The 22,551-nt window shown below is 50.3% G+C and overlaps 2 protein-coding genes across 2 annotated transcripts in view; one reads left to right on the top strand and one right to left on the bottom strand.

Moving 5' to 3' along the window:
• MAP1A (microtubule-associated protein 1A) overlaps window positions 1-10,206 on the top strand; it is a 43,915-nt gene extending 33,709 nt beyond the window's left edge. The window contains exons 5-8 of the mRNA XM_009994286.1: window positions 14-1,648; window positions 1,727-7,550; window positions 8,871-9,103; window positions 10,041-10,206. Of these exons, the coding sequence (XP_009992588.1) occupies window positions 14-1,648; window positions 1,727-7,550; window positions 8,871-9,103; window positions 10,041-10,196 (7,848 nt within the window). The 3' untranslated portion in view covers window positions 10,197-10,206. The remainder of the gene's footprint in view (window positions 1-13; window positions 1,649-1,726; window positions 7,551-8,870; window positions 9,104-10,040) is intronic.
• A 5,310-nt stretch (window positions 10,207-15,516) lies between these two features.
• PPIP5K1 (diphosphoinositol pentakisphosphate kinase 1) overlaps window positions 15,517-22,551 on the bottom strand; it is a 37,791-nt gene continuing 30,756 nt past the window's right edge. The window contains exons 27-29 of the mRNA XM_009994283.1: window positions 17,962-18,099; window positions 17,424-17,537; window positions 15,517-16,211 (exon numbers count right to left, since the gene is read on the bottom strand). Of these exons, the coding sequence (XP_009992585.1) occupies window positions 15,517-16,211; window positions 17,424-17,537; window positions 17,962-18,099 (947 nt within the window). The remainder of the gene's footprint in view (window positions 16,212-17,423; window positions 17,538-17,961; window positions 18,100-22,551) is intronic.

Here is a 22,551-nt window from a genome sequence, read left to right on the forward strand (position 1 = left end):
TGCTGACCTAAAGGCATCCCCAGTGGAGAAGGCACCTGTACATGTGGAGTCAGGAGAGACTTCCCTGGCTGAGCAGAGGTTAGTCCTGTCTTCACCAGAAGACCTTACAAAGGACTTTGAGGAACTGAAGCACGAGGAGAAAGAGGCCTTGCAGGTGACTCAAGAAATGTCCGATTTTGATGTTAGTGATAAGACTTTGGGGGTACCTGAAGCAGAGATAAAAGACTCAGCTGACACAATTCCTGAGAGTTGCCTTGAAATGGACCTGATTTTGAAAACAAACATTCCTGATCAGGGAATAACTACTATTGATATGGAAAAAGAATCCCCAGCAAAGGAAAAGGCAGTCCAGCAGTTAGAACTGAGAGTAGGTCATGCTGAAAAAATAGAAGATGAAAAAAGAACAATAGATGAAAAGGGTGACATGGGATATTGTGAGGGAAAAGCTGAGCAGGAGAAGGAAGTTCAGCTGTTTCCAGACAAAGAACGGGTCCCATCACAGACAAGCCTCTTAGCAAAGGGTGTTGAGTCATCAGCATTTGGAGAGGAAGAAAAGGAGGAAGAGGAGAAAATATCTTTGGACAGAAAACAGAGGGAAGCAGAAACGAAGACTTGTGAAAAGTACCTTAAGGGGACAGAAGCACAGGAAGAGGGTGAGAAGGAAAAGAGGGAAGATGTGATAGAAAAGGCAGAACTGGAAGAAAAGGAAGAACAGCACATGAAGGCAGAGCGAAAGGTGGAGAAGAACAGAGACATCTATGAGCTGAATCAGGATGAGAGGAAGGAGAAAATATTTACCACTACAGAAAAGGAAAAAGAATTTAGTGACATGGGTGAGAAAAACAAATTACTTGGAAAGGATGTAACAAAGGAGGAGTCGTATCTGAGCAGTCTGCCAGTCCCACCAGGAGCAGCAGCAGAACATGTTTCATATATCCAAGATGAAACTATCCCAGGCTACTCAGAAACAGAGCAGACCATTTCTGATGAAGAAATACATGATGAGCAGGAAGAGAGGATCCCACACCTGAAGTACGATGTCAATGCCTATGCCATCTCTGTTCCTGACCAGCCAGGCTCTTTTGAAGCAGTACATGGAATACAGGCCGTGCCTAGTGCTGACCTTTCAGCCAAGGGCTACGCCGCCCAGGAGGCTGAAATCCTGGCATATCCTACAAACATTGTGGCAGCACCTCTGGCTGAAGAGGAACATATATCCTCTGCTACCTCCATTACAGAATGTGATAAGCTTTCATCTTTTGCAACTTCAGTAGCAGAAGATCAATCTGTTGCATCTCTAACAGCACCTCAGACAGAAGAGACTGGGAAGAGCTCTCTGCTCCTCGACACAGGGAACAGCATGCCCTCCTCTCGGACTGAGGCAACACAAGGTCTTGACTATGTCCCCTCTGCTGGCACAATCTCTCCCACATCATCCTTGGAGGAAGACAAATGTTTTAAATCTCCACCCCCTGAAGATTTCCATGCATTAGCAGAGGGAGAGAGAAAACTCGAAGCTCAGAAAAAGGATCTTCATGAAGAGGAAGAAGAGGAAGAAGAAGATGGGACTCCGAATATTGAAATGCCTCAGAAACTCAGAGATCATTACAGTGCCCCCATGTTTACTCATCAAGGGTGTCCTGGTAATGTGTTAATCAGTGTTTCCACAGAAGTGCTTCCAACTTCTGGCCTGCCTTTGTCCACTGAAGAACCACCATTCTCCCAGGCTGACTCTGCAGAGGCTGAGGAGCGATGCACAAGTCCTGATGACAGCACAGTCAAAATGGCCTCGCCCACCCCATCTGGCCCCACTAGTGCAGGACACACACCCTTCCACCAGTCTCCAGTGGAGGAAAAACTAGAAACAGTAGACTCAGAGCTATTTGAAAAACAAACAGATGCTACTGTCAAGAAATTGGAAGTTCAAACTTCTGTTGTGGTGAAGGCAGCCAAGGGTGAACCTCTCCGTGAAGACACGTCTGCAGCTAAATACAGACATGAAAAAGAAGTGCCTGGATCTGTGCAGCACAAACTGGACTTGGGCAGTGACATTCCAGTGTCTCATGGGGAAGAGGTGCAGGCAGAACCAGTGAGGAAGGAGGAGCTGCCCTGGCTCTCCTACCACAAGCAGGACACAGTGGTGATAGGGGAGGAGGAGGAGCGACCCATGCTGCCCCATCCCAGCACAGATGTGTTTCTGAAGACAGAAAAAGATCAAGGAACTAAAACTATGTCAGAAAGTTTAATGGGATTTTCCAAACACTTGTCCTTTGAGCCATTCTCTGCCACAGAAACATCTCTAGGAGATGTGCATCCTGCACAGTTTAGAAGCCAAAGCAAATCTGAAAGTGACAAATCTTCAAAAATGTCACCAGCTGACACCAAATCACTTTCTTTTACAGAGGAAAGTATCGGTAAAGAAAAGTCCTCAGATATTTCTGTTAAGGGAGTGACTGGTAAAGAAGGAAAACTGCCGTATTTCACAGAAGACGCCTTAGAAGAAGAAAAATCTTTGCATGTTTCAGTTAAAGACATTTCTCCAGAAGAGAGCAAATCCATTTCTCTCACTGAGAGTCCCAACAAGGAAACATCTTCAGACATTTTTGTTAAAGGAATTTCTCCAGAAGACATCAAATCTCTTAGTTTCACAGAAGAGATATCTGCGAAAGAAAAAACTGTGTCTGACTTTACTGACAAACTCCCTTCAGAAGCTGTGAAATCCATAGGTTTCACAGAGCAGAGCCCAGTGACATATGAAAAATCACTGAAAATTTCTGCCGAAGAACTCCCTAAAGAAGTGTCAAAATCTTTTCCTTGCCCAGAAAGTAGCTCAGTTAAAGACATGCCACCCAGAGATACTTCAACTGAAGAAATGTCTCCAGATGACAGTTTATTTTCAGCAGCAGAAAAGGGCCCATTCAGGGGAAGAACTACAGGCTTGGACTCTCAGGAAGTATCTCCAGATGCAGAGAGCTTACGCTCTACAGAACCCAGCCCAACTGCAGACAAAACATCTTCACACATTGCTGGTGAAGGTGTAAAATCTTGCAGATTCATGGAAGTTCAAGAAGAAAAATCTCCAGAAATGGAAGACTTTTACATGAAGGATTTAAGTTATGAGAAGAAAGTGTGGTTTCCAGAAGAGGTGGAGGAGATCCCTTTTCAGGGAAGGCGGCAGAGATATGATAAAGAGAGAGAGAGCACGTTCTTGGACGAGGCACCTGAATATGAATCAAAATCCCTTTCTAAAATGGGAGAGGAGGAGATCCTGTCTCCTGCAGTGCCCAGCAGTCACACATGGAGAAGAGCAGAAGGTGAAACATGGGGCTCTGCATATGGGCATCTTCAGGAAGGGCGAGAGACTGAAAGAGGAGGGCAGTTCCCCACTGAGGAGGATGAGAATCTCCATCATGCTGAAGACAAACCTGTGCTACTGCAACCAGAAGCAGAATTTTCAAAGATGGAAGCATATGAGTCCAAAGAAGACACACAGAAGAGTGCCAAGCCTACATCAGAAACAAAGAGAGTGGAAGTAGTTCCTGCTGTCATCACTTTCCCAGAAAGGGGAAGGCGGCAGAGATATGATAAAGAGAGAGAGAGCACGTTCTTGGACGAGGCACCTGAATATGAATCAAAATCCCTTTCTAAAATGGGAGAGGAGGAGATCCTGTCTCCTGCAGTGCCCAGCAGTCACACATGGAGAAGAGCAGAAGGTGAAACATGGGGCTCTGCATATGGGCATCTTCAGGAAGGGCGAGAGACTGAAAGAGGAGGGCAGTTCCCCACTGAGGAGGATGAGAATCTCCATCATGCTGAAGACAAACCTGTGCTACTGCAACCAGAAGCAGAATTTTCAAAGATGGAAGCATATGAGTCCAAAGAAGACACACAGAAGAGTGCCAAGCCTACATCAGAAACAAAGAGAGTGGAAGTAGGTCCTGCTGACATCACTTTCCCAGAAAGAACACAAATGAAAAGTTCTCTTCTGTCTTCTCAGTATGCCTCTGGAGAGGAAAACCAGGCCAAAGCATTAACTGGAAACAAAGAAAGGCAAGAATTGTTGGCATCTAAACAAGATTACTCCTACTTAGATGATGAGGAGAAAGCTGTCCTAGATATCTATGCAAAGTCACTAGACCAAGCACTGACAGCATCCTCCCTCTCTGGAACAGGAGAGAAGAAGGAGGGTGACACCACAACAGAAGCAGAAAGGCCTCACCAGTTAGATCAGTACAAACCACCCCTAGGGGTAGAAGTGCCCTTGAAGGACACAGAGCAGAAATCAGACATGAGTGGTTTGTATCAGGAAATGGACTGTAAATACAAGTCAGATAGAAAGCAAGAGGATGACTGCAAATCCACTGAGCTTCTTTATGATTCTACAGGAAGAGAAGAGCAGAGAGGAGCAGCATCTGCTCTGTTGCAGGCTGCAAGACCAGAAGAATACGAGTACATGGCAGCCCCCCCAGGGGAAAGAGCTGCAGTGCCGGAGCAGCCCCCCCGAGGACAGGGCAGCAGCACTGCCCCAGGGCAGGCTGAGCCCATGGGTTCTGACAGCCCAGTGGCTTATCCTCCAGAGGCCTATTCCAGGAGCTCCCCTGAGCCTTATGCCTGTGAGGAAGGGATCTGCAGACCCAGAGGTGATGACAGTTCTACAAGACAAGAACAAGAAGAAAGGGAACCAACTCCCTACCCTGATGAAAGAAGCTTCAGGTATGCTGACATCTATGAGAAGATGATTGTATCTGGGGTTGGACCCTCCCTCTTCACACCCAAGGGTGCAGACAGCCCAGGTCACCCTGACAAGGGGCCAGCAACAGCATTCATCTCCCAAAAAGGTCAAAGTTTTCATATTTCTGCAAAGGAAGAAGAGTCCTGCCTTTATACCTCTGCTGAGAAGGAGCTGTCATCTCCAGTATCCCCTAGAGACAAAGCAGATTCAGCATTTGACTATGCAGACATCCATGAAAGATACTTGCCCTTGTCTGAAAGAGATAAGCCTAGGATGCCTGGAGGACAGGAAGAACAGCAGGTGTCTTCTGCTTTGCTGGGAGGGCTGGACTCTGACCTGCACCCGTCACCCGCAGGCACCACTGACACCTTCTGTCGAGGCAAATCCACTGCCTACATTGATGCTGCTCGTCCAGATGAGAACATCATTTTGTCTAGCCAGGAGCAGACACTTTTGTCCCTGAAATCTGGAAGCCCAAATCTCAAAGATACATATTATGAGAAAGCAGGACGAGGGGAAGAAATCACCAGTGACTCAGAGTTAGAAAAAGGTGCCAAGGAGAAATCTGAGAAGGAGTGTAAACTGTACAGCTCTGAGGAAGCTGCAGGCTCAGTCTATGCACACATCTCAGCAATGGGCAAGCTTCAGGTGTCTGAACCCCTTCTGCAAAGCAAGTGTCAGGAGTCCACATCACCCAGTTCTACTGCCTCTTCACCCTCTGATCCAGGGTGGAGAGAGGAATACAGAGGTGGGAAAACTACATCAGCTGCTGCTGGGGGGGCACGTGTTGCTGGTTACAGTGACCTGCCAGACACAGGCAGAGATGAGCAGGCTTCAGAAATGTGTCATTTAAGGCAAGATCCCTCACAAAAGAGAGAGGTTTCTGAGAAGTCTACAAAGGAATCCCATTTCTGTGTAACAGATCCAAGTGCAGTGCTGGCCTCAGAGAGCCAAGAACAAGGCACATACCTGACATCTGCCCTGGGAGGACAGCAGCAAGTACACAGACAGGGCAGGGGGATGGACAGCCCAGCTAGACTTGACTGCTCCCTACTAGGGAAGAGTGAAACATCCACCATGTTCAGACATGAGCAAACCTCAGTGAGCCGTTTAGGGGATATCTCTCTTCCATTGAAGGTTCCTTGTGCTTTGATTTCAGACCAGGGGAAGAAAGATGAGTACTTGGAGGTTTCTGAGAAAATCAGCAGTCTTGACTCATCTTTTACTAAATTCTCATCTCTGAGTCCATATGAAGAAGATAAATTGTTCTCCAAAGTTGTGGAAAGAGAGTCTGTGTCCCAACAGCAGCTGAAAGATGACTCTTCCAGCCTGTCAGAGGAGCCTTCCTCTGAAGCTACTACTCCTGTGATACCCACTACAGCAGAAAGTTTCTACTCCCATATGCTTTCCACACACACGGGTGCAGGAGCAGAATCAGGTACCAGGAGTCTTTGGGATGTGTCTCCACAGGTTCCAGATAACGCTGTGAAAACACATGCAGCTGAAACCAAGGACTTTGTGTTTGCTGAAGAACGTGTCTCTCCATTCACAAGTAGCATGGGGGACACCATTTTGCCATGCAAGGAGGAGTGCCAGAGTTCACAGCCCACACCATTCTCTGCAGAGAAACACCCATCCCCCTGTGTGAGCAGTCTGGAGCAGAAGGCACCATTTGCAGAGCAGCTGATGACACTGACATCTCTCCCTGATGTGTTGGCATCATTTCCTCATCATCAGCATGAAGATGAAACCACTGCCAATGGTCCAACAGAGGTGAGCACCAGTCTGCAAGCTTTCCAAAGTACATACCATGCAGCAGAGGCAAAAGATGAAAAGACATGTCCTGATTCTGACAGCAGTTTTTCTCCATGCGCAGGCAAAGAGGACACAGAGAGGCAGAGCCGTCCTTCCTCTCTGATGTCCCCTGAACACAGTTTCCAGCCCTTTTTCCCAGATACACAAAGGCATGGAAAAAGAGAGGACCATGGAGATGCTTCCCATGAGATGGAGCCACGTGTAGGAGGCAGTTTTGATAGTGGACAGAAATTCTCCTCATATGAGTACAAGCACAGGAAGGGAGAGCTCTCTCCCTCATTCATCAACCCGAGCCCTCATGAGCTCTCTGAAGACAGTGACCTCTCCCAGGAGGACGGTCATCCCTCAGTGCAAGGAAGACCACCCCACACTGGTAGTAGCCCCATGCAAAGTGCCACAGTGGAGGAAACTCCTCCAACATCAGTGAGTGACTCTGGAACCTCACAGTCAGACTCGGATGTCCCACCTGAGACAGAAGAATGTCCATCCATCACAGCAGATGCCAACATGGACTCAGATGAAGATGCTGATTTCCTCCCAGTGGACAAAGCTGTTGGGAATGCTCATCATGCCAGTTCTAGGTCCAGTCATGATCCTCAGCCTGTTCCAATGGTAGATCCCCATCCCCATCCTCCTCACCCTGATGTCTGCATGGTAGACCCTGATATGCTGGTAAATGAGCAAAGCATGAGCAGAACTGATAAAGTTTCCAAGAAAGACATAAAAGAAAAGAACAAAGGTGTGAGGAAGCCTTTGAGCAAACCCAAATCTTCCTCACCTGCCCGGAAATCGGATGTGAAAGGGAAACGATCACCCACTCCTGTCAAACAGCCATCGGACAAATCTCCAAAATCTGTCACTGCCAAAAAAGAAAGAGATGGAGGAGAGAAGCCCAAACCTCGAAGTGCTCTGACACAGCCTCCTCACACAGAGGAAGAGTTATCCCGGGGTAGTCACAGCAACCCTAGCAAGAGCCTTGTGAATGGCCTCAAAACAAACCCTGGTAAGAGGCTCTTCTCTAAACCTCCATTTTCTCTTTAGGTCCAACAGGGAGAAAAAGTGCCGGGTTAGAAGTAGCAGTACAGGGAACAGGACTGGCCAGTCAGGCACTTTGCAGGCACAGAGCAAACGCTGATCCTGTGCTCCAGATCCCAGACGCTGTGTCAGGCACGAGCAGCTGATGGGCAGGAGCAGGGGGAGGAGATTGAAGCTGGAGCGCAGGGGATGCGCTCTGGTCTGCAGAGGCACTAGAAAAGAGAGCGTGTGGGAGAAGAAACGAGGGAGGATTTGAAGGGGGCTACAGGGAGCTCCTGAGCCTGAGCAGCTTGAGGGGAAGACCTGAAAAGACCCCCAGTGTGTGTGTGAGCTGAGCTGCAGCAGGCAGGCGGGTACAGCCGGGAGAGCCTCCTCCAGGATCAGCATGTCTGTGTGTTCAACCAGGAGGCCTGCACGGGAAGGACTGGCAGGATGCAGGGCCTGGATATGTGAGTCTGAAGGGAGGGGTGAGAAAAAGACATGGGTGTAGAGGCTGTGCATGGAGCAGAGCTGTGAGCTGGGATGAGGACTGGAGTGGCTAAGACGAGCAGGGAATTTCTGTTTGTGTAGCAGCCAGGCAGCACGAGTTGTCTGTGCCAGTAGTTGGTGGATTTTTGGTTACAGAGGAGACCACCCAGAGATAGTATATGAAAGGAAAAAGAGGACAGAATCCTCAGTGATTCACACAGAGAGCAGGATGGAAAGAAGGAACAGTCATTCTGTGGACTGTGCTGAGTATAACAACTCTTGCTTGGCCATCTCTCATTTTGTAAATGTAAGCAGCAGCAAATGACGGAGGTACAAAAGGTTGATAGGAAAGAGCAATAGAGTCATTGGAATAGCAGCAAGTCACAGGGATGGCAGAAAGCCAGGATGGATCTCCCAGAAAGACTACAGTAATACCCTGAGGTAGGACATAAAGGTTTCTTTAGCAAATATAGGTTGTTAAACAACAAAAATCAAGACTAAATATTGACTGGGGTGACAACTCTGCAAAAGCTAATAATGGAGATTTTTTATGCCCTTCCCGAGGAAAGGCCTGTGAGCCTAAAGCCTTCCAGTCCCTCCCTAAAGAACAGCAGAACTCCCTTTCCCTCCCAAAAGCTGTGACAGCACGGGCCCAGAAATGCACCCAAGTCACCTCTGAGCAGCAGGTCCTGGGTAAATCTTAACTTTGTTGCTGCAGCTACAGGGAAAAACCTTTCTGGAATTTAAGTTCTTCAGTGTTAATTTGAGTGTTGGTCTTTCCAGAAGGGTTTTGATGGCCTCTGTTTTCTTTTTTCCTAAGCTTCCAATAGTCCTAAGAGCAGTTTGCCTGTGCCCATGGGTCCACCTGTCTATGTGGACTTGGCATACATCCCCAACCATTGCAGCGGGAAGAACACGGATCCAGAGTTCTTCAAGCGGGTTCGGGCATCGTATTATGTTGTGAGTGGGAATGATGCAGCCAATGGAGAACCAAGCCGTGCAGTGCTGGATGCTCTTCTGGAAGGGAAGTCTCACTGGGGGGAGAACCTGCAGGTAGGTCATGGAAATGCCAAAGCGTGTGTCTGGTGCTCCTTGTCACAAGTGCTGGGGAGGAGGTGTGTGTCACAAGCACGCCCAGAGGGTGTATGCTAAGAGGAAGCAAAGGGTGCTGGGCGTGTCCTGCTGTGCAGTCTTAGAAGAGTAACTGTACCCAAGAGGAGAAGGAGGAGGCCACCCACAAAGCGGTGTGAGTGGTAGCAGGTATGTCCTCCTTTCCACATCCTTCTGAGGGCAGGAAGCTTTCAGAGATCATTCACTCTTCCCTGTCTGCTGCAGGACTGCCCTCTTGGCGCAAGGAAACAAGCAGTGAGTTTTCATCCCTTCTGTCCCACACCCAGTGGATTTGTTGTTAGTCTAGCTTGCTGAAGATCTCTCTGATGGCACCATTTTATTAGTGCTTTTAAACCAGAGTGTTCTTACAGATAGTTCTTGCTTAGTTGGGTTTTCAGGACAGCCTAGCCAAAGGTGGGCTTGCTTTCAGAAGAAAGTGTGTCTGTTTCAGATAAAGCAGCCTCAGATTTCAAGGTCTCTGAGTTGCACATTGGGTCAATAGACACAGAGAGTCTAAAATCAGGCCCTTAACAGTGACACTCTCAGCATTGTTCCTTCTCACACTGAGGGATCTTTTTAAGGCTATTTCTGGAGCTTTACAGAGAGCTGCTCTCCCCTGCACTGCAGTCGTTTTCATCTCTGTGGTGTTAGTGCTGCCAGTGTGCAGCCAGCTCAGAGCTCCATTGTGCTGGTACTGCATAAAATAAAGCACCAGCTCTGCCTTAGAGAACCTGACATCTGAAAGACATTAAGTAGAACAAGCAGTACCAAGGGTACAGTGTGCCAAAAATAATGGGAAATTTTAGCCTCTGCTCCTGTGGGCTTTGTTTGTCACTGTGGTTGTTCTCAGACAATCATCCCTGCTGCTTTCTTTTCCCAGGTGACATTGATCCCAACACATGATACCGAGGTGACACGAGAATGGTACCAACAGACCCATGAGAAACAGCAGGAGCTAAACATCATGGTACTGGCAAGCAGCAGCACTGTGGTGATGCAGGATGAATCTTTTCCAGCCTGTAAGATTGAATTCTAAGCCTCCCACACTTTGTGTTCATCCATTGACTCTCCAATCACCGATGCAGCATCAGAGACACCATCTAATCACAGCCCAGTTCTTCTCTGGTTTAGTCCTCTACATGGTTCCCATTTGTCAGGCAATCAGGTATCCATCCAGCTCAGCACTGGATGCCATGAGAATGAAGTGCAGTGCTCTGTAATATTCTGGACTGAGCTAAAGAGTTTTGTGTAAGAGCAGTTGCAGGCCAGGGGCACTTTACTTTCCCCGCTTTATTCTGCTGCCTGTACAGTTTCTGTAGACTATCTTTGCTGCCTTGCTGCTGTGAGAGCTTCTTCTACTCTCTTCCTGGCTGCCTTGCCATTTAACTTGTAGCACCATGAACCTCATCTTTCTGGTGAGGGCTGAAGTGCTGCTGCTGCATGTAGACAGTGCAGGGGGGGCAGAGGGGGCAGAGGAGAAAACTAATTTACAAAGAAAATGCGCCTGGGAGATGAGGGAAGGCAAAAACCGCCAGCTGTAACATGACAGTGAAGGTCATTCTTCCATCTCCCATCCTGAACAGGTGGTGTTCTGAGCAAGGGGACCTGCACTCCATTTAGGCAGGACCACCGTTTGCCAGCTCTGCAGGTTTCTGTCCCAGGTGTTTGGTTGTGGCATCCTGCAACTCCTGCTCACTGTGCTTAAGGAGCTGGGATGGAGGACACGATTGTGTGGGGGCAGCGGTGGGAGGGGAAGGTTCATCTTGTTCTTTGCTGCAAAGAGCACACTCCTAACCTGCTAACTTGAGCTTTGCACACCTGCGTGTGCAAAGCGGCCAACTTGCTCCTGCACATCAGCAGTGCGGCAACAGGTGGCAGAGGGGCTGTTGCCTGAACAGTGACACAAAGAGTATCCAAACGCACAACTACAGCCCCCTCTGGAGCAGAAGGGCTGAAACAACCCGTCGGCCTAAGACTTACGAGAAACCTTTGTCTCCTTGCAAACCAAAGGCTTTTTGAGGAGCATGGTGAGGCAGCTGAGCAGCCCCCATGGCGAGGGGCAGGGTCTGGGCAGGCTCTGGCCGGGGTAGCAGCAGCCGCACAAGCCTCTTAGCTCTGGTCAAGCTTTTTGTTGTCCCCGAGTGTCCAGGAGGTGGGGAATAGAACCTGTGGTGTGAGGAAGGAGAACTTCCTTCCAAACACACTTGGGGAAAAGTAGTTTAGTCAGTGTAGTTGCTCTTGGTGGCAGGGACACGCAGCCTTGGGTTGCCAGCAGCTGCCACGCTGCGCACACCCTGGGCACGTCCCTGCGCCCCGGCCATCCCAGCAGGAGTGTGGGTGTATGCCCAGCGCATGGCTGCTGCTGAGCAGTCTCCCAGGGCCTCCCCAGAATGCCAGCCCTTCCCTGTGGGGCTCCCAGCCCCTGCAGGAGAGCAGCTCCAGGAGTGTTTGTGCTCAGGTGCCCTGAGCCTGCAGCCCCCACCAGCCTCTGCCACGTCCCGGGGCGTTGCAAGAGGGTCTTCTCACACAGATGGCTTTTCTCTGTCTGTAAGACAGAGAGTGGCAGGAGGGTGTTCTCTGGGGAAGGAGAGATGAGACAGAAAGCAGTGCTGCAAGGCTTGACTGCAACTCAGAGCTATTTCCATCTGCTGTGTCACCCCTATACTTGGCCCTGCGCCGAGCTCTGGCTCCATGATCAGCATCCTGGGGCCTGTGTTGTGCTTGCCCAGACACTGCAGTCTCAGTGCTAGTCTTCTAGCAGCTGATGTAAAGAAAATGCTGCTTAGAAACCTGCTTCTAGAACTAAAATGGAGTTTCTAGGGAAATGGTTTATTTTGCATTTAATTTATATATTTATTTTTTTGATGTTAAGTTGCATTTTGTGTGGATTTAATATTTTAATTTATACTTGTTAACATGACACCGTGTGCTCTTAGCGTCAGTTCAGAGGTTTCTCAGACAAATACTTAGATGCTGCAATTTAAACAACATTTTTGACCACAGAAAACTGGTTGGCAGCAAAAGGGATCTTGCAGCCTGCAGGGCTGCCTCTCAGGGCCAGGACAAGGCCTGAGGCTCGTGGCTCCTGGGAGCAGCCAGCCCCAGTGAGGAGCACGAGCACTGACTGGGGGGCCTGCAGATCCCTGCCCTCTGCTGTGTTCATTTTAACCACGGAACTGCGGTGTCTGCCAGAAGAATAAATGTCATTCTCTGTAACCCGGTGGGGTCAGTGTCCCTGCATGTTGGTTACCAGCAGGTGCTGGCCCAGCTGCCGGCACAGGCAGGCACGGGAGGAGCAGCCGTGCCCCAGGTGTACAAGCTAATGCACTAACTTTAGATAGACCCACACGTGAATGTTTTCTCAATTTTAAACTTGAAGCAATTCTGACTGAGCAGCAGTAATAGTGAGGCTTTGCAAGGTGCCTGCATCCTCCAGGCCGGAGCGTGGCCGCTGGCACGTGTTCAGTGCCAGCCCTGCCTGCCTGCTGTGCTCCTGCACTCCACAGCTGTGCTGCTTGGACAGCTTTCTCCTACACTACTTTGCTTCCCTGTCCTCAAGGCTCCACACTTCATTTCTTTTTTTCTTTTTAGTTTTTATGTGGCAGTCTCTTCTGTCTTCCTCTCCTCATCCTCCCTTCCCCTCCCTCTCCTTAACCTCCCAAGTCTTAAAAAACTATGGGGAAAAAGACTTGTAAAAATACAAATCTGTAAAGAGTCTGACCCTGCTTATCCTGCAGGAGCCAGCAGAACCCACCCAGAGCCAGAGGTAATACAACACTATAGAGAGAAACAGTTAAAACTCTGCTTTTGCTTGTTTCTGCATGTGGGCAACAACGCATAATCTTCCTGTATGTAATAGGTACAAAATACTATTTTAAACCAATAATTAAAAAAGTGAACGTCTTAACTGTATTGAAATGGCAACTTGTGCTCCTAGCTTCTTCTGTGCTAAATGTTTTAAGAACAGAGCCCTGATTCTTTTCTTCAGCATCATGTTTGTTTCAATTTAGTTCCTTGAGTTCTGTCCTTTTCCCCATTTCCATGTGAAACACTCTGTAACTGCTGTCAAGAGAGGAGCCCAACACATCAGTAATAAAGCCACATTAATTGCGAACAAGAGCACTCCCAGCTGTTTCAAACTGTTCTTTGGGTGAGGCTGTGCTGTGGGCAGCAGGCACAGACACTCCTGCCAGACCTGCCCTCCAGTTGCCTCCCAGCCACCGCATCCAGGCGGGCTCCGACTTCTCCACTCACACCAACCTGCACTCGAAGCTGCTAAAATGTGCGTGAGGGGCCTGTCCTGCCTGGGACACCTGCTCCCCGCAGCAGGGTGATCCCCTGGAGGATTTTCAGGCCCTTGCAGAGCAGGCCAGGTGGGGACACAGCCCCAGGGCAGGGCATGCACAGCCCGTCCTGCTGCTGCTGCTCATGGTTCCTGGCTCTGATCTCCATCCTGGCCCTCTGCCTAGCATGGCAGCTCTGGTCAGCACAGCTGGCATTCCTTGAACTGGAATTGTCTCTGGCCCAGTGGGAGGCAGATCCCTGCAGTGCCAGCCAGGCACTGCCTGTCCCTGTTGCACCTCTGCTCATCTCCAACCCATCCTGAAGGGGAAGTCACTTGATTTCAGCCGTTCAGCAGAAAACAACAGCTCTGCAGGCCCCCGGGACGGGCCTGGGCCAGGGGAGCAGGTAGGACCTGGCAGTCCCAGGCAGGGTCTGGCTGCAGGCCCATAGGCTGCCTGTGTGGCAGGGCTGCCAGGAAAGCCAGGGAGCAGCTCCCACAGGAGTCAGGTCCTGTCCCAGACCCTGGCATGCATCCCCAGGAGAGCTTGCTGGCACAGCCCCTGGGACACGGGCCAGGCTTCCTCCCAGCACAGGGCTGTGTTCCAGCCAGTTGCACGGCACCTGCCTTTCCACAGAAACACCTTTCCCAAGTACCCAAACGGGCAGCTGGGGATATTCAGGCATGAGGAAGGGAACATGGTACGCAGGATGTGCCAGGAACTGATGAGAAGCTGTGGACCAATTGAAAGAAGCCAAACATGCTGCGCCAGCAACTGCCTTCTGCCACAAACTGCCCTAGGACACCAGGACCTCTTTCCCAGTATGACCAGTTCTCTGTGGTGGTGCAGTGTCTGGCCTTCTTAAAAGTCCCACACCTGTGGTCTCACTTCAGTTGTGGCTTCAGTCACCATTCTTCTCCCAAGACAGTGGGGATCCAGCAGGGCTTGCTGCCCCAGGCGGCTGAGTCTGGCACACACACCCCCCACTGCAGGAGGCAGCATCAGAGACAGACACTGGACCCACAGCATGGATTTACTGTGAAAACACATGGACACAACACAGCGCAGAGATCTTTGGGCACAGCTTCACAAGAACACAGATCCTAGCTACAGACGAGCACGCAGACTTGTCCATAAATACAGGAGGCACAGCCCTGGCTGGCCCTCAGGGTGCTGCAGGGACACCTGTGTCAGTCTTGCCCTCAGGCTTGTGCTCACAAGTCACTTACATAAATATGTATTAAATACTTTTCATTTCATATATAATATTTATCCTTATTGGCTTCTAACAATCCTGATTTGTTCAAAGAGCAGTTTCTTTTAATTTCTGTCACCAAGACTGCAGAGCTGTATCCTGCCTGACCCTTGGAGACTAGAAAAAAAGCAACCCGTGTGTGTATCCTCCATGCCCACCTCCCTCAGGCTGGATCCACAAGCTCCTGCCTGCCTGTCCCAGCCTAGCAGGAAAACATTGAAGTCCACGCCAATGAGATGTTTTCTTCCAAGTGGCAGTCTTGAACCTGAGCCCCTCATTACTCTCCTTCCCACACACATTCAGAATGTGCTTCTCTTAGTCTTCTGCCATGGACTCTCTGGACCTGTTTTTGATGGCCAGTGGTGGGAATTGAGAGAGGAAGAAGGAAGGAAGAGAGGAGGTTGGTGGTTATGATAGATCCCATTCCTTTGGGCCCAGAAAGCCTTTCTCTGAAGGCTATGGGCCAAAAAAATCTTAAGGGAGCATCTCTCCCCTTTGGACTTACCACCCCAAAAACCTTGGCTGTACCAATCCTCTGTGCTGCCCCAGTGAGCATCCAGCCCTTGGGACACCAGTGCAGCCCCATGTCCTACTCTGTGGAGGTGCCATGCCAGTGCCAAGACTGCACTAGTTGTTCATTTAACAAGGCAGATGGGGCATTGGTTCTTGCTGAATGGCAAAGAGCTGCCTGTGGAGGAGACTCTTCCACACCCCAGAGTCCTGTGGCCTGGAGACACAGCTTGTGCTGTGGACAACCAGCTGCAGGAGGCTGGGCTGGCTCCAGGCTCAGAGCACTCAGTGTGCTGGCCAGAGAGCTGCTAATTCTGCTGATCCTCCTGACACAGTGGCTGCAGCTCCTCCAGCTCCTCCACGCTTGTCTCAGGAGGCAGTGGCTGCCCCTGGCACGGGTGACCACACAGAAGCTGGCCTGACAGAGCTTCCCCCAGAAGCTCCTTGCCCACATGCTCTGGGTCCAACACCTCTCCCAGCAGCTCTTCTTCATAGGGCACGAAGATCTCCTTGGACATTCCTGACTGATCCAGGCCAGTATTTTCCCCTGCACACCCCTCACCTGGCTTCTCTCCCTCCCTAGCCAGCCTCATATCAGACCCAGCTCCACACTTTGGGTTCTCTGTGTTACTTGGCTTTAACATGGCCCCAGCTGATCCTTCTTCATCCAGCTCCACCATGCTCTTCTCCTCTGGGTTAGAGCCCTCCTCTGCCAGCTCCTTCTTGCACAGCTCCAGGACTCTGCCTCGCTCGGGGTCCATATTCAAAGGCAGGGACTCCAGGGCACTTGGCTCCACCACTGACAACCCAGACACCCCCACCTCCACGTCGAGCCCCCCGCCTGGAGGCTGCCTCTCTCCTTGCTCAGGGAACTGGCTGGTCAGCTGCTCCTCACTTTTTGGGGGACTGGTGGAAAGTTTCTCAGTGAAGCTGAAACGATTGTCCACAGAGGTGGGGGAGGACGGGCCTGCACTGGAGACTGTACTGGAGGGGCCACTGCTGTCTGCAAAGAGGACAAAAAAATCTTAAAGGTTTAGCTGATATTTCACCAGCCCAAAGCCTGGGCAGACCCAAGCTGTCCCAGTCCCCCAGTTACACCAACGGGTGAGGGTCACCTACATGCCATGCAACCCACCAGGGGCTTCCAGCTACTCTTCAGGTGTGTTTCTGGCAGCTCAGCTGATGAAAACCCAAGCACAAACCCCACACTTCCATGTTGTCACACAGTGCCATGCTGGCATATAGCCAAGTGTGGATTCTGCTGTCATTATAGAGCAAAATGTGACATGTGGTGTTGGACTTTGAGCTGAAAAGCAGCGTCTTTCATTCCTTCATTATTACAGAACACGGGGCTTCACATTTGCTCCTCCTGGTCACACACAGTCCCTGACTGCTGAGCTAGAGCCACCTCTGGAAGAAGAAATACTGCCTTTCCCCTGATGCTTAGTCTTGCCTTATATTGTACAATGAGCAAAACAAGAGAACAGAGCTAGATTACAGCTAATCCAATAAAGGGGGGAGATCAAACAACTGTTTTCAGTCAGATTGGTTCCCTGATGGTGCTGCCTGCACAAACACACACTACTCCTGGCACAAGGAGGGTACAGCCAGAAGAGCAGGGCTGCTCTGTCAGTGGCAACCTCGACATGTGTTCCTAGGGCCCTTGCTGTGCAACTGCTGGCCAACCCTTTTCCCTTGGAGTGCCAGTCAGATCTGTAAAGGGAACTAACAGTCACCAGCTCTGCAGAGACTGTGACAAGTGAGGCCCAGGAGCTGCAGAAAAGCCAGTGAGGGAAGAACCAAACGACGGACGGTCCTGCAGGACCTTCCAGGAGCTCTGCGTGAGGCGTGTACTGCTTAGGACAGAGGGCATTTCCACATGCCAACGCTGGGCTGGTCATCTGTCACTGAGTCACAGAACCTGAGATGCATTCAGGCCCTCCATGTCCTAGTGCACCAAGCAGAGCATGTCTGGAGAGACAGCATCCACCCATCAGCAGATGCCACATGATTACAGAGAGTCCCTTTTTGCATCTTTCTTTGGAAGCTTTTCCACAGGGCATATGACTGAGTTCCCTTTTACCTATTTTTCCCCTTCCTGCTTCTGTTCCTTCAAGAGCAGAGCACAGAAACCCAGAGCACCAATACTTGGCTCCCACCACTTGGCACCCTCCACTCCCCTCTCTCACCACCACAGCCAGGAGGGAGCACTCACACCACGGGGGCTTATCCGAGCGCTGGCGCAACGGCAGGGAGGACGAGGCCAGGATTCGCTGGGACATGAAGGGGTCTCCTGGCATCTGGCTGCCAATCATTGCATCAAACAAATCTTCTAGGAAAAAACACACAGATCAGTAGTATTTACACAGATGTAAAGGAACAGCTCATAGCCCAGCTGCCAGAAGCAGGCAGTCTGGGAAGAGCTCAGAAGCAGAGCAAATTCAGAGCCATGCATGCCCTGCAGCTCCTGGGAACCTGAGGCTAAGCCTTCCCAAGCTGGAGTTTGTATCCATGTCACTGTGCTTATCAGCCACAGGCAGAGCTGACTGGTTCCTTGTCTCTCCAGACAGTGGCCCAGGCTCAGATCTGGGCCCCATAGCAAGTGCCTGGGCTAGAACACCCTGGAACAGGTTTCAGAGACTGAGCTGACTGCCAGTCCTGCCAGGCTGATCTCTCCTCACACTGTGAAAGATCAGAGTCTCCTTGCCTCAGCTCTGCTCTAGCTTGCCCAGACAAGGCCACCCCACCAGTACCTGCAGTGGAGGGGACATGGGAGTCGCTGCAGCTCCTGCACACAGACGTCAGGAACTCGTTGACCTGTCGCAAAGAGAGGGAGTTGTGCAGGGTCTCCAGAGGATAAATAGTGGGAACCATGGAGCAGCCTTCAAAACCTAGAAAGGAACCCAAACAGAAAACGAATAGAGCAAACAGCAACCTAATCCATGCAGGACCAGTCAAGGCTGAAGGAGCTGGGCACTCTGGGAATCAAACAACAGGCACACTCAGGCCTAAGGTCACCTCTTCTAGGCCAAGGAAATCACCACTAGACAACCACATGCATAACAGACCTGAAAGCAAGAGCCCAGGCACACGTAGAAGGAGGGGAAGAGTGGGAAACATCTCTGGCAGCAGCTGTAGTTGCTGCAAAGCCTGTGACTCTTCTGCTAAAATACAGGGTTCTGATGGAGAACTTGGCACAGTGCCCCACGCTTTACAGAAGCTAAACAGAATTCAAGTGAGGTGAACAGGATTTCCATGAAAGAACTCCCACCACTAGTGACACCCAGCCTGGGACACAGTTCCCACTCCCCAGCAAGGCAGGACATGGGGCTACAGGCACAGGGAGCAGCAGAGGCTGCCCAGGGTGCCTGGCTCAGAAGAGCTGGGAAACAGCTTCAATTATTTGTCCTCTTAACAGGAGCTCACTGCCAGCAAACCCAGAATTAGTAGAAATAGGTATCTCAATATTTCACAGACACTTGCTCAGAGCTAAGCTGCATCACAACCATTTGCAATAAATCCTTTGCTCAGGCCAGCAGGGTATTATGGCAAAGCACCTTCCTCTTCATCCAGGCTTCCTGGCAAGGCCTTGGCCACCAAGCCAACCTGGAACTGTCACACGAGCAAAGAAGGAACAAATGAGTCTGGGGGTGCATGGGCATGAGGCCTCCTCCTGCTCTGCACCTCTTGAGTTTAAAGGCCTCTAAACTTCTTAAACTTAGGCTGCCCTTTCTGTGACTCCCTAGTTCCCTTAAGGAGCTCAAAAAGACCTTGGAAAGGAATTGGGTTTTTTCGTACAGAGGAGCAAAATTACTTTGAAATGCAAGAAGTACAACAGCTCAGGGTGCACCCCAGTGTCAGGACTGCTGCCCAGCACACTGACAAGTTAAAGTTGATCCCTGCTGCTTGACAGCACCTGAGGCCTAAAACATCTGCTAAATGTAGTCACTGTTCAGTCACCTCCAGGACAGTCTCTGCTCCAATCTGCTCACCTAACCCAATTCTACAAGATGTGAGGAGCATGAGCCAGCAGATGGTATTTAAAGTGAATCCACATGCAGCATGAGGGGGCTGCAGACCAGACCCCCCAGGTTGCAGTGCTGTGCAGACATTCCCTGCTGCCCGAGAGAAAACCCTCCAGATGGTCCAGAGAGGCTGCCTATGCCACAAGGGGCCTGCAAGCATCAACCCAAGACACGAAGGATAACAAGTCCTTGGCCAGGACAAAGGAATATGAGACACCAGAAGAATACCACACTCCTCTGTCCCTTGCTGAGAGTCCTTAGAGTGGAAATACTGAGTAAGGAAGAGTATCAGTTCATTATTTTCTCAAGCATTTTGGGAGACAGAGCTAAAGGAAAAGAGTGAGGGTAGGACTTAATGAACAGCCATGTGGAGATGGCTGTGGAGCAGCAGAGTATGAGGCTAATGTCATTTCACAACAGGATCTGATTTAAGAAGGGCCAAAGTTAGCTCAGCTATTGGGGTCTCCAAAGAAAAAGGGAATTAGTTTGAATATAACATAGGGCAAACAAGATACACTGGAGGCACTGATGGGGATCTGAGTGCTTGAGCACTCCTCTAATAAAGAGAGGAAATAAAAGGTCCAGTGTTGAAGGACACACAGAACACTTGCAGTGCTGCTGAGGGGAAATGATCCCCCTAAGCCCACCCGCCTGCCCAGCACCGCTCCCGGATGGGCAGAGAACAAGGCAGAGGTTTCCCTGCTCAAGGTGAAGCACTGCTGTGTTCAGTGGACCCCTCTCCTTCATATGTGGCAGCCCACCTCCCTCCACACCTCCCTTGACCTGCTTGGCTGCTGGGGAGGCCAACACCAACCCCTTTGTGCCCCCACAGCAGAGCAGAGCAGCAGTTATCCCTTCAGACCATGCTCACGTGCGCTGCTGCAGCAGCCCCTGCCACTTCTGCAGCCCAGAGGTAGTAGCAAAGACCTGGCTTTAGCAAAAACAAAGCATGAGTGCAGGCCACAGGAACTTTCCCAGCCTGACTGCCACTCAGCCTCTGCTGGCCCTGAAGCTCCTTTCCTGGGGCCTGCAGGGCAGGAGGCTGTGATGCACAAATTAAGACAGAATTGTGTCTATTTTGTACCAAACAAAAGCCCAGAGGAAAAAGTTTAATTTTTCTTTCTTTCAGGTTTGTCTACACTGGCTACATTAAGGGTGCAGAGGGCAACCTGTCTCCTCCACAGTGAGACAGTGCAGGCAGACAAAAGTTAACTGTCATCTCCTCCAGGCCAGGGGGGCAGCATGGTTATGTCTCCTGCATTTGTGTTCAGTAAAATAGGAATAAACCATTTGTTAGAGTAAAGAAAACAAGATTTGGTTATGGGGAAAACCTTAAGATACATAAGGCAGAGGCATCTGCAGAGTATGTATCACTTTGGATGTCCAAGGAGACTGTGTGTGATGTGGGGGAGCAGCCAGAGGGGAACCCCCCCCCAACCCCACAGTGCCGCCACATCCTGACAGCGCAGGGAGCGGCGCTGCCTGAAGAGCCACTCACAGGGACCAGCCAGCTAGAGGGTTACAAGCCCTGTTCTGACTCTCCCAGGCACACTGGTCCCACAGCTGAAGGCCACCCCCCTTACAGAGAGGCAATCAATACCATTTCATTAAGAGGAAGGATCTAATTTAAATTAAAGTAACACAAAGTTTCCTAAATTCTATGTATGTCCCAGAGAGACAAGAAGGAAGTTTCCTGCGCAGTATGAGTTGGGGTAGGTGAGTTTACAGGCAACACATGTACCCCCTGGAATGAACCAGTGCTGGGGTGATTATCCCTCAGACTCAGCAGATCACCTGGGACCAGCAGACTTCCCAGTGGCATGTTCCTCAGCTTGATTAAGGCTGAGCTGAGGCCCCACATCGGGCTTCTCCACCAGCAGGGCAGGCTGGGGAAAAGGAACCACACCACCTGCTGCTGCTGCAGGCTGGCAAGCAGAGCAGCCAAACTGCTGCCAGCCAGCAAAGGCAGAGGCCAAGAAAGACTCAGGTGTGAAGTCTTTCTGGTCCAAAGGAATCCTTTTTGAGTATTCTATTTTTGCCTGAGTCTGAATGTCACTACACACCATCTGACTGGCAGATGTTGCCAAGTTACTACCCAGCTCTCCAGCTGTGATCTCTGCATTGGAGAGTAGAGGGTGCCTGAGCCTTTCTAATGGAGACTCTGAAAGCAACAGCAAATCAACAGCACCTGGCACATCCCCAAAATGCCTGTACTCCAGAGGTCTGCATGCCAGCTCTTCTGGAGTAAAGAAGCACCTGCCTGGTCTCAGCACAGACACAGAAAAGCATGGAGAGAAAGCTCACTCAGCAGGTTCCTCTCCCACATGCTTGGTCAGTCCAGCCTTGTGGGGAGAACTCCAATGTCACACGTATGTTTCGTACATGTTTAGACACACATACATGATATGTACATGAACCAGGATTTTTACTGACCAGCCTTTTAAATTTGAGCCTGTACAATCAGCCTGAAGGTCCTGCCCTGGTTCAGCACCTCTACCCACAGTGCCAGAAGCGACCGAGACTAGACAGCAGGTAGTGATTTTTCCCCCAAGCAATTCCCCAAACTCCAGCAACCTGCAGTTCAGAACTGCTCTGAACCTGATGCTCTGTATTGTTCAGTCTCCCCCTGAGCTCCGTACACCCCTATGTACCATGGTGAGGAGTTTCACTGCATGGAAAAAACCTCTTCTGTCTGAAGCTGCTTCTGCTCACTCCACTGAATCCCTCCTGGCTCCTGCACAGAACAGGCACTGAACTGCAGATCCCTGCCAGCCCTCTCCAGGTCATCCAACCACTATCACAAACATCTTTCCCCAGCTGCAAATTTCTCCCCTTTCCACATCATCCCAAGTGGTGATAGCCAGATCAGAGCCCAGTATTTTATGTATGAATCTGGGGCTGTGTCCCCTTGTAATTGAAATTAATTTGCACTGAACATCACCTGCTGCTTCACTGCCCACTCGTTACCTACCACAGGCTCAGTCCCTGTTTTTTCACAGCTGACCTCTGGCTTCAGAACCACTCTCATTCATTAACACCACAAACTTGTTTCACACACCTCTTTTTCCCAGCTGTGACTACACAGACAAGCACAGGTTCCCACATAAATTGCTTTGGGGCTTCACCATTGATCTTTCCAGCTCTGGATGCCAAGTGCACACTTTCAATCTCCCTGATTCTGTTTTTTAATTCATGTTTTCTTTGTGTGGACAGAAGTACAGCTGAAAGCCAAGGCAGTGAGGATAGGAGTTCGGAGCTTTGACAAGGGGGCAAGCTGGGCTGTCAGCTACGAAGATCTGACAGGAACTCCAGCAGGAA

This window comes from Chaetura pelagica, unplaced genomic scaffold, assembly GCF_000747805.2.
Source record: "Chaetura pelagica isolate M959 unplaced genomic scaffold, ChaPel_1.0 scaffold233, whole genome shotgun sequence".
Taxonomy (NCBI): Eukaryota; Metazoa; Chordata; class Aves; order Apodiformes; family Apodidae; genus Chaetura; species Chaetura pelagica.